The sequence below is a fragment of the Eschrichtius robustus genome, chromosome 6 (assembly GCF_028021215.1).
Source record: "Eschrichtius robustus isolate mEscRob2 chromosome 6, mEscRob2.pri, whole genome shotgun sequence".
NCBI lineage: Eukaryota > Metazoa > Chordata > Mammalia > Artiodactyla > Eschrichtiidae > Eschrichtius > Eschrichtius robustus.
Window position 1 is genome coordinate 15,614,211 of NC_090829.1, and position 12,233 is coordinate 15,626,443.

Below are 12,233 nucleotides of genomic sequence, written 5' to 3' on the forward strand. Positions count from 1 at the left end.
TTCACAAGTATTGTGATTTTTACAAATCAAAGGTTTATGGCAACCATGTGTTGTCAGATGATGGTTAGCACTTTTTAACAGTAAAGACATAAAGCCATTGCACACTTAATAGATTACAGTATAGTGTAAACATAAATTTTATATGCACTGGAAAACCAAAAAAATTCATGTGACTCACTTGACTGCAGTATTTGCTTTACTGCAGTGGTCTGGACTGAACCCACAATATCTCCCAGGTCTGCCTGTACTTGCTCTGGACTTTCACAACTTCACACATTTGCATATTATAAGTTCTCCTCCTGTGATTCACTTCTGTCCTGGCCAATAGTCCGGCTGAGCCCAGCCTGCCAAGTCATCTTCACCAAGGCGTTAACCTGTGAATGAGGAAGCTGTCTTAACCCTCCTGACCAGCCCAGTCACCAGATAAATACCATGGAGTGGCCTCAGTTAATGCCATGTGAAGCAGAAGAACTGCCTGGGTGAGATTTGCACAAATTCCTGACTTTTGTGACAACTGTGTGATATGATAATAGTGAAACAGGAGGGAAGGGGGCAGGGCACAACCTTTGAAAGAATGACATAGCCCGAGGACATGACATAAACTGATTAGAACCAAATGGGTCCAAGATGGTGGACAAGTCGACTTCCACCAGACCTTGAGCTTCAGTATATGTTCACTGTAACACAGCAAGCTAAATGACACATCCACAGGCACCATGACAGTTCCAAGACCGACCATAAGGATCAAAAAGTGGGTGGTGGCCCAATTCCTGGAAATCCCAGTTCCTTCCTGAAATAGCTGGAATACTCCTCCCACTCTTTAGCCTAGGAAATTACCCACCCCTATAAAAACTGACAACCCCATACCCTGGTGCCTTTCTCACCTTCTGAGATGGCCCACACTCTGTCTGTGGATTGTTTCTCTTTAAATAAATCCACTTCTTACCTATCACTTTGTCTCTCACTGAATTATTTCTGTGAAGAGACATCAAGAACCTGAGCTTCATTAAGTCCTGAAACCAGGTGTGTGATCTCAGTTGTAAGACTGGGTTTTGGCTGGGTTCGAGTCCCAGCCGCTTGGGTTCAAGTCCCAATCTGGGTTTTGGCTGGGTTCGAGTCCCGGCACGTGGGTTCAAGTCCCAATCTGAGGTGCACGGTTTCAATAAGGTTGTTGTTTTAAGCCACTAGGTTGTAGGCTGCTTTGTCACACAGCAACAGATAACTGAAATGGTTCAGAAAATAAAAGTCTTTAATTTTGTTAATTATTTTCAAGTCTTTTTACAAAATTAAAAATATACACACACACAACTTAGAGAAGGGGAACTAATATTTACTGAGCTCCTGTTTTGATTTCTGCCTGGCAATTTTATATACATTATCTTATCTAACACTCAAGACAATCTAGCTTGTGTTACTATCTACATTTCTAAAAAAGAAGAAACCAAAGCCCAGAGAAGTTAACTTGCAGATGATCACACAGCTTGTGAGTGGGGAGAGTAGGGGCGATTGAATGGCCAGTCTATACATCCAGCTAAAAAATCCATGTTTTTGTCACCATCTCCCATCCCTACACCACCTCTCTTGTCTCAGACTGTGATCTACATTCCACTTAATGTGACATCATATATGCTTCTTCATGTTGCAAAGCCTTCAAAACCTTCCGTTTATTTTTTAAATTTTATTACTTTTTTAAAATTTTATTTATTTTTGGCTGCGTTGGGTCTTCGTTGCTACTTGCGGCGAGTGGGGGCTACACTTCATTGCGGTGCGCGGGCTTCTCATTGCGGTGGCTTCTCTAGTTGCCGAGCATGGGCTCTAGGCACGAGGGCTTCAGTAGTTGTGGCACGTGGGCTCAGTAGCTGTGGCTCGCGGGCTCTAGAGCACAGGCTCAGTAGTTGTGGCGCACGGGCTTAGTTGCTCCGCAGCATGTGGGATCTTCCCGGACCAGGGCTTGAACCCATGTCCCCTGCATTGGCAGGCGGATTCTTAACCACTGCCACCAGGGAAATGGCCCAAAACCTTCCTTTTAAATGGCAGCATATTATTCCAACCATAGTTTATATACCATTCCCCTATTGTTGAGTATTTAAATTCCTTCCAAATCTTTTGCCATTAAAAGGAATTCCGACAGTTGCATAGTGTTGATATAGAGTAGGAATTTTAGAGGGAGGGGTGGGCCATTCTTTGGTATTACTAGGAATCTCATTTACAAGACTCCACCTCCAACCCCCTCCACAGTCCTCTCCACCCTGACTGCCTTAATGAACCTTATCACCAGCAGTCACCTAAGGAGAGTGTCACAGGCAGAGCAGAGAAGGGGGCAGGAAAAACAATTCCCTTGGAATTCACACCCATTCAAGCCAGATGAGTTAAACTTAATGCAGACCTCATAGATCTTAGTTTTGACAGCTGGAAAATTAAGGTTGTGTCAGGATTCTTGTTGGTTTTGAGAAGATTATAAATCCTCTTATTTCAAAAGGGCCAGGTGAAAGGTTTTAAAATCCTGTTAAGAATTTTAGCTGGTATCCTGAGAGCAATGAGTAACCACTGAATGGTTTTAAACAGGGGAGTGATAACCTGATCTGATTTTTTGATCCAGAAAAAAACACCCTGGTTTGGAGGGCAGGGTTTAGTGATTAACGGGATGGACCGTGAGGAACAAGGAGTACTCTAGCATGACCCTAGGGCTCTGCCCAAGGCAGCTGGGTGGGTAGGATGAGAAGCAGAAAAGGAAGGGAATGATAAGTAGTTCTTTCTTGGACCAGGTGAGCTAGGTGTGCCTGAGGGCAGGGCCTGGGGCAGGCTGTGATGGGCGCAGGCAAGCAGGCTGACTTCAGTTGCTTATGCCCCAGGGGTCTGGCTGGCTGGCTACTTGGTCACAGGGACTGAAGACCAGAAGGAGGGACCCATAGGCCAGGCCAGCTCATGGAATCAGGGGGTTCTAGGAAGGCACAGGTGGGCCAGCAGAAGAACTGAGGACACTGGGGAAGGCCCTGAGTCCATGAGGCCTTAGTAACCCAGAGACTGTTAATCCCCTCCTTTCTACCAAGGGACCAGGACTACCCCATCTTCAGGGACTGTTTGTGCTAGAGGTCATCAAGTCCCTGGAGCTTTTCAGTTTGAAGATTCTGACTGATTCTATACCTAAGGGAAAGCACCAGCTCAGATGTAGCCTCAGGAAGAAAATCCCCTGGGTCCCTGCCCTCCCAAAGATCTACAGCCAGCCAGTGACAAATACCAAGGTGACTAGCACAGGCTGGGATCAGTGCTTTAAGAGAGGTGCAGACCTGGGAAAGGCAGAGTTTAACTCCATCTGGACACCTGGGAAGGTGAAGAAGTGATGGCAGACCTAAAAACCAGGTTGACTTCCACAGGTAGACAGGAGAAGGCAGAACATTCTAAGAGGCAATGGCCAATGAAAAAGTCCAAAGAGGGGAAATACAGGACGTGCGGGAGACAGAGAAGCTTTGTGGTGGCATGATTCTTTCCAGATGCAAGGAGGCACAGCTGTTCATACAGCTCAGACTCACAAGACTGTGAGGGTCTGGGGCAACAATCCAAACATGGCCCCCAAATCATCTTCATCATCAGTGGCTAAAATCAAAATTTCCTGTGACATCATCTGGGAAAAATGCTAGGCAGCTCGTTCTGAGCTTGCCCTGTCCCCACCTCCGAAAGCAACTTTCCAGAGCATTTGGATGTGCATTTTTTGTACTAGCTTCATCTCTCCCTGCCTTACTTTCCTACCTGTAGTTTTCCTTTTGCCTTCTTTCTATTTGCCTTTAGACGAGGAAATAAGGTATGTAAAAATAAACCTATAAAACACTAAATCATATCTTTCAAAACCATTCCAATGTCCACCAAATCTCAAAGGGGCCATGAGTCTCATGGGTGGAGCCAGACAGAGCAAGTGTCCAGGAGAGGACCCTAAATGAAGTGCAGGAAGGAGTAGGCTTGGGAAGGGGACTCTGGGGACAGTGCTTTGAGTGAACTGGAACTGAAATACAGGAAGTCCTCGGGAACCTCGGAAGGTTATCAAAGTCGACATGCACCTGGAGTCAGCTTCCACCGAGGCTGGTCAGGCAAGACCAAATGCCAGGTCGTTTTCATCCAAATGTCACACTCAAAGGTAAAGGGAGGAGATTTTCAGGCTGCACATTTTCCACACCCAGGAAATGAGGTTCCCTTTTGTGTAGGCCATCCTGGGGAATGTGAGGACCCAGGGACCTGGGAATTGAGTTGGAATATGGTGATAAGCATTCTTGGAGCCATTGCAGATTTGCTGCAGTTTGGCAGAGCAGGACAGGGTAAGCTGGTATCGGAGCTTCTTTGTCATGGATGTGGGGCTAGGGGAGACGGAAGGGCACAGCATCACTAAGAACCTTTAATTAACTTTGCCATTTTACTGAGAACTTACAAGCAGAGGTATTCTTCATTGAGCTGCGTTTAGCAGCAGCTTTAATACATAACCTTTGATTGTATCTTATTGATTTATATTATTTTACAATTGGTTACAAATACGTGACTTGCTTTTTGCTCCTCCAGGGCCAAGACCCACAGAGACCCATAAGGAGGAGGTTTGCCAACAAGGGTGAAAGCTCCCAGCAGCCTCACAAAAATTTTCCAGTTTCTACCCTCTGGCATTTCTCAGGCTGGGCATCCCACTGCATGGAGATGTCTGCCTGAGGATGGGCCCTGGGGTTGACAGGAGCGAGGTGCAGACCCCAGAATGATACCATCCTGGATGAACTCCACACAGGAGGTTGGTCCAACTCATCAAAATACTTTCTTCCTCTGTGTAACCATTTGACTGGGGGCTAATCAATGATTCCTTGAGGCAACGCCAGGCACCTCCCTCAAACCCCAGACTGGGGAGTAGGCCAGCAAGTCAAGTTCTATTGGGCTGAGAGGGAGGGTGCCTCCTCAGCTCAGAAGACTGAGCGGATGGCAGGTAGCACTGAGGTCCTCAGGGGAAGCCACGGGAGCTCTAGGCAGATGGGTACGTTGTGGTGGCTATTTTTGTCCAGCCATTTTGAGGTCACAGGTAATTTTGAGATTTGAGAGAAGAGGCCAATATACCAAGTGATTTCATATTTAATAACTACAATTACACAGCATGAAACTTTAATTTTTTTAATTGTCTTTTTTTAAAATTTTGTTTATTTTTTTATACAGCAGGTTCTTATTAGTCATCCATTTTATACACATCAGTGTGTACATGTCAATCCCAATCGCCCAGTTCATCCCACCACCACCCCCACCCCCCGCCACTTTCCCCGCTTGGTGTACATACGTTTGTTCTCTACATCTGTGTCTCAATTTCTGCCCTGCAAACTGGTTCCTCTGTACCATTTTTCTAGATTCCACATATATGCCTTAATATAAGATATTTGTTTTTCTCTTTCTGACTTACTTCACCTGTATGACAGTCTCTAGATCCAACCATGTCTCTACAAATGACCCAATTTCATTCCTTTTTATGGCTGAGTAATATTCCATTGTATATATGTACCACAACTTCTTTATCCATTCGTCTGTCGATGGGCATTTAGGTGGCTTCCATGACCTGGCTATTGTAATTAGTGCTGCAATGAACATTGGGGTGCATGTGTCTTTTTTTTTTTTTTTTTAGAAATTTAGAGTTAAACAAGGTACAAGTCCTTGTCCTATCAAACTCAGAGTCTTAGTATTTTTTATTTATTTATTTATTTATTTATTTATGGCTGTTTTGGGTCTTTGTTTCTGTGCTAGGGCTTTCTCCAGTTGCGGCAAGCGGGGGCCACTCTTCATCGCGGTGCGCGGGCCTCTCGCTATCGCTGCCTCTCTTGTTGCGGAGCACAGGCTCCAGATGCGCAGGCTCAGTAATTGTGGCTCACAGGCCCAGCCGCTGTGCGGCATGTGGGATCTTCCCAGACCAGGGCTCGAACCTGTGTCCCCTGCATTGGCAGGCAGACTCTCAACCACTGCGCCACCAGGGAAGCCCGCATGTGTCTTTTTGAATCATGGTTTTCTCTGGGTATATGCCCAGTAGTCGGATTGCTGGATCATATGGTAATTTTATTTTTAGTTTTTTAAGGAATCTCCATACTGTTCTCCACAGTGGCTGTATCAATTTACATTCCCACCAATAGTGCAAGAGGGTTCCCTTTTCTCCACACCCTCTCCAGCATTTGTTGTTTGTAGATGTTCTGATGATGCCCATTCTAACTGGTGTGAGGTGATACCTCATTGCAGTTTTGATTTGCATTTCTCTAATAATTAGTGATGTTGAGCAACTTTTCATGTGCTTCTTGGCCATCTGTATGTCTTCTTTGGAGAAATGTCTATTTAGGTGTTCTGCCCATTTATTGATTGGTTGTTTGTTTTTTTAATATTGAGCTGCATGAGCTGTTTATATATTTTGGAGATTAATCCTTTGTCTGTTGATTCGTTTGCAAATATTTTCTCCCATTCTGAGGGTTGCCTTTTTGTCTTGTTTGTAGTTTCCTTTGCTTTGCAAAAGCTTTTGTTTCATTAGGTCCCATTTGTTTATTTTTGTTTTTATTTACATTACTCTAGGAGTGGATCAAAAAAGATCTTGCTGTGATTTATGTCAAAGAGTGTTCCTCCTATGTTTTCCTCCAAGAGTTTTATAGTGTCCGGTCTCACATTTAGGTCTCAAATCCATTTTGAGTTTATTTTTGTGTATGGTGTTAGGGAGTATTCTAATTTCATTCTTTTACATGTAGCTGTCCAGTTTTCCCAGCACCACTTAATGAAGAGACGGTCTTTTCGCCATTGTATATCCTTGCCTCCTTTGTCATAGATTAGTTGACCATAGCTGCGTGGGTTTATCTCTGGGCTTTCTATCCTGTTCCATTGATCTATATTTCTGTTTTTGTGCCAGTACCATATTGTCTTGATTACTGTAGCTTTGTAATATAGTCTGAAGTCAGGGAGTCTGATTCCTCCAGCTCTGTTTTTTTCCCTCAAGACTGTTTTGGCTATTGGGGGTCTTTTATGTCTCCATACAAATTTTAGGATTTTTTCTTCTAGTTCTGAAAAAAAATGCCACTGGTAATTTGATAGGGATTGCATTGAATCTGTAGACTGCTTTGGGTAGTATAGTCATTTTCACAATATTGATTCTTCCAATCCAAGAACATGGTATATCTCTCCATCTGTTTGTGTCATCTTTGATTTCTTTCATCAATGTCTTATAGTTTTCTGAGTACAGGTTTTTACCTCCTTAGGTAGGTTTATTCCTAAGTATTTTATTCTTTTTGTTGCAATGGTAAATGGGATTGTTTCCTTAATTTCTCTTTCTGATCTTTTGTTGTTAGTGTATAGGAATGCAAGAGATTTCTGTGCATTAATTTTGTAACCTGCAACTTTACCAAATTCATTGATTAGCTCTAGTAGTTTTCTGATGGCATCTTTAGGATTCTCTATATATAGTATCATGTCATCTGCAAACAGTGACAGTGTACTTCTTCTTTCCCAATTTGTATTCATTTTATTTCTTTTTCTTGGTTGGACTTCCAAAACTATGTTGAATAATAGTGGCGAGAGTGGACATCCTTGTCTTGTTCTTGATCTTAGAGGAAATGGTTTCAGTTTTTCACCATTGAGAATGATGTTTGCTGTGGGTTTGTCGTATATGGCCTTTATTATGTTGAGGTAGGTTCCCTCTATGCCCACTTTCTGGAGAATTTTTATCATAAATGGGTGTTGAATTTTGTCAAAAGCTTTTTCTGCATCTATTGAGATGATCATATGGCTCTTATTCTTCAATTTGTTAATATGGTGTATCACATTAATTGATTTACGTATATTGAAGAATCCTAGCATCCCTGGGATAAATCCCACTTGATCATGGTGTATGATCCTTTTAATGTGTTGTTGGATTGTTTGCTAGTATTTTGTTGAGGATTTTTGCATCTATATTCATCAGTGATATTGGTTTGTAATTTTCTTTTTTTGTAGTATCTTTGTCTGGTTTTGGTATCAGGGTGATGGTGGCCTCATAGAATGAGTTTGGGAGTGTTCCTTCCTCTGCAATTTTTTGGAAGAGTTTGAGAAGGATGGGTGTTAGCTCTTCTCTAAATGTTTGATAGAATTCACCTGTGAAGCCAACTGGTCCTGGACTTTTGTTTGTTGGAAGATTTTTAATCACAGTTTCAATTTCATTACTTGTGATTGGTCTGTTCACATTTTCTATTTCTTCCTGGTTCAGTCTTGGAAGGTTATACCTTTCTAAGAATTTGTCCATTTCTTCCAGGTTGTCCATTTTATTGGCATAGAGTTGCTCGTAGTAGTCTCTTAGGGTGCTTTGTATTTCTGTGGTGTCTGTTGTAACTTCTCCTTTTTCATTTCTAATTTTATTGATTTGAGTCCCCTCTCTCTTTTTCTTGATGAGTCTGGCTAAAGGTTTATAAATTTTGCTTATCTTCTCAAAGAACCAGCTTTTAGTTTTACTGATCTTTGCTATTATTTTCTTTGTTTCTATTTCATTTATTTCTTTTTCTTTTTTTGAAGTTTTTTGTTTTTGTTTTTATAAATTTATTTATTTTATTTTTGGCTGTGCTGGGTCTTCGTTGCTGTATGTGGGCTTTTCTCTAGTTGCGGCGCGCGGGGGCTACTTTTTGTTGCGGTGCACAGGCTTCGCATTGTGGTGGCTTCTCTTGTTGCAGAGCACAGGCTCTAGGTGCAAAGGCTTTGGTAGTTGTGGCACGTGAACTCAGTAGTTGTGGCTCGCAGGCCCTAGAGCGCAGGCTCAGTAGTTGTGGCGCACAGGCTTAGTTGCTCCGTGGCATGTGGGATCTTCCCAGACCAGGGCTTGAACCCGTGTCCCCTGCATTGGCAGGCAGATTCTTAACCACTGTGCCACCAGGGAAGCCCCTATTTCATTTATTTCTGCTCTGATCTTTATGATTTCTTTCCTTCTACTAACTTTGGGTTTTGTTTCTTCTTCTTTCTCTAGTTCCTTTAGGTGTAATATTAGATTGTTTATTTGAGATTTTTCTTATTTGTTGAGCTAGGCTTGTACTGCTATAAACTTCCCTCTTAGAACTGCTTTTGCTGCATCCCTTAGGTTTTGGATCGCCCTGTTTTCATTGTAATTTGTCTATAGGTATTTTTTGATTTCTTCTTTGATTTCTTCAGTGATCTCTTGGTTATTTAGTAATGTATTGTTTAGCCTCCATGTGTTTGTGTTTTTTACGGTTTTTTTCCCCCCTGTAATTGATTTCTAATCACATAACGTTGTAGTTGAAAAAGATGCTTGATATGATTTCAATTTTCTTAAATTTACTGAGCCTTGATTTGTGACCCAAGATGTGATCAATCCTGGAGAATATTCCATGTGCACTTGAGAAGAAAGTGTAATATGCTGGTTTTGGATGGAATGTCCTATAAATATCAATTAAATCTATCTGGTCAATTGTGTCAATTAAAGCTTCTGTTTCCTTATTCATTTTCTGTCTGGATGATCTGTCCATTGGTGTAAGTGAGGTGTTAAAGTCCCCCACTATTATTGTGTTACTGTTGATTTCCTCTTTTATAGCTGTTAGCAGTTGCCTTATGTATTGAGGTGCTCCTATGTTGGGTGCATATATATTTAAAATTGTTATATCTTTTCTCAGATTGATCCTTTGATAATTATGTAGTGTCCTTCCTTGTCTCTGTAACATTCTTTATTTTAAAGTCTATTTTGTCTGATATGAGTATTGCTACTCCAGCTTTCTTTTGATTTCCATTTGCATGGAATACCTTTTTCCATCCCCTCACTTTCAGTCTGTATGTGTCCCTAGGTCTGAAGTGGGTCTCTTGTAGACAGCATATATATGGGTCTTGTTTTTGTATCCATTCAGCGAGCCTGTGTCTTTTGGTTGGAGCATTTAATCCATTCACGTTTAAGGTAATTATCAATATGTATGTTCCTATTCCATTTTCTTAATTGTTATGGGTTTGTTTTTGTAGGTCCTTTTCTTGTGTTCCCACTTAGAGAAGTTCCTTTAGCATTTGTTGTAGAGCTGATTTGGTGGTGCTGAATTCTCTTAGCTTTTGCTTGTCTGTAAAGCTTTTGATTTCTCCATCGAATCTGAATGAGATGCTTGCTGGGTAGAGTAATCTTGGTTGTAGGTTCTTCCCTTTCATCACTTTAAATATATCATGCCACTCCCTTCTGGCTTGTAGAGTTTCTGCTGAGAAATTAGCTTTTAACCTTATGGGAGTTCCCTTGTATGTTATTTGTCGTTTTTCCCATGTTGCTTTCTGTAATTTTTCTTTGTCTTTAATTTTTGTCGATTTGATTACTATGTGTCTTGGCATGTTTCTCCTTGGGTTTATCCTGCCTGGGACTCTCTGTGCTTCCTGGACTTGGGTGGCTATTTCTTTCCCCATGTTAGGGAAGTTTTCAAGTATAATCTCTTCAAATATTTTCTCAGTCCTTTCTCTCTCTCTTCTCCTTCTGGGACCCCTATAATATGAATGTTGTTGCATTTAATGTTGTCCCAGAGGTCTCTTAGGCTGTCTTCATTTCTTTTCATTCTTTTTTCTTTACTCTGTTCCAGGGCAGTGAATTCTACCATTCTGTCTTCCAGGTCACTTATCTGTTCTTCTGCCTCAGTTATTCTGCTATTGGTTCCTTCTAGTGTATTTTTCATTTCAGTTATTGTATTGTTCATCTCTGTTTGTTCTTTAATTCTTCTAAGTGTTTGTTCTTTAATTCTTTTAGGTCTTTGTTAAACATTTCTTGCATCTTCTCGATCTTTGCCTCCATTCTTTTTCTGAGGTCCTGGATCATCTTCACTATCATTATTCTGAATTCTTTTTCTGCAGGGTTGCCTATCTCCACTTCATTTAGTTTTTTGGGGGGGTTTTATTTCGTTCCTTCATCTGGTACAAAGTCCTCTGCCTTTTCATTTTGTCTTTCTTTCTGTGATTGTGGTTTTCCTTCCACAAGCTGCAGAATTGTAGTTTTTCTTGCTTCTCCTGTCTGCCCTCTGGTGGATGAGGCTATCTAAAAGGCTTGTGCAAGCTTCCTGATGGGAGGGACTGGTGGTGGGTAGACTGGGTGTTGCTCTGGTGGGCAGAGCTCAGTAAAACTTTAATCTGCTTGTTTGCTGATGGGTGGGGCTGGGTTCTCTCCCTGTTGGTTGTTTGGCCTGAGGTGACCCAGCACTGGAGCCTACCTGGCTCTTTGGTGGGGCTAATGGTGGACTCTGGGAGGACTCACGTCAAGGAGCACTTCTCAGAACCTCTGCTGCCAGTGTCCTTGTCCTCATGGTGAGCCACAGCCACCCCCCACCTCTGCAGGAGACCCTCCAACACCAGCAGGTAGGTCTGGTTCAGTCTCCCACGTGGTCCTGCTCCTTCCCCTGGGTCCCAATGTGCACACTACTCTGTGTGTGCCCTCCAAGAGTGGAGTCTCTGTTTCCCCCAGTCCTGTCGAAGTCCTGCAATCAGATCCTGCTAGACTTCAAAGTCTGATCCTCTAGGAATTCCTCTTCCCAGTGCCAGACCCCCAGGTTGGGAAGCCTGATGTGGGGTTCAGAACCTTCACTCCAGTGGGTGGACTTCTGTGGTATGTGTTCTCCAGTTTGTGCGTCACCCACCCAGCCATTATGGGATTTGATTTTATTGTGATTGTGTCCCTCCTACCATCTCATTATGGCTTCTCCTTTGTCTTTGGATGTGGGGTATCTTTTCTGGTGAGTTCCAGTGCCTTCCTGTCAAAGATTGTTCAGCAGTTAGTTGTGATTCCATTGTTCTCGCAAGAGGGAGTGAGCGCATGTCCCTCTACTCTGCCATCCTCTGAAATTTTTTTTTTTTTACTTGTCAGCAAATGTTTAGTGATTGTTTACTATGGGGCTGGCACCCACTCAGCAGGAAATGAAGACCCAATAATGAGCCACAGGGTCAGGGAGGACAGATAAAGGAACAGTCACCAAAAACCCCTATGCAACTATAAATCATGTTACATGCCTTAGTAATAACATGAATACTATTAATAATAATAACTAACCTTAACTGGGATGACTATTTGTCAGACACTGAGCTGGGTGGGCTTCAATTCTATCCTCTCATTGAGTCCTCATAGCTCCACAAGGCAGGTGTGTTTATCATCCTTACTTTACAGGTGAAAAAACCTGAGATGCAGAGAAGCTAAGTGACTTGCAAGGAAGAGGCAGAGTTGTGATTTGAGTCCAGGTCTGACTCTAGAAAACAGGCGCTTGACCATGAAGTAAAGA

At 42.4% G+C, this 12,233-nt stretch overlaps 1 protein-coding gene across 1 annotated transcript in view; it reads left to right on the forward strand.

The window, feature by feature from the left end:
- The window catches only part of BFSP2 (beaded filament structural protein 2), a 129,768-nt gene that overhangs the window by 115,157 nt on the left and 2,378 nt on the right, over window positions 1-12,233 (forward strand). Inside the window, exon 10 of the mRNA XM_068545611.1 lies at window positions 4,009-4,129. Coding sequence (XP_068401712.1) covers window positions 4,009-4,129 — 121 coding nt within the window. The remainder of the gene's footprint in view (window positions 1-4,008; window positions 4,130-12,233) is intronic.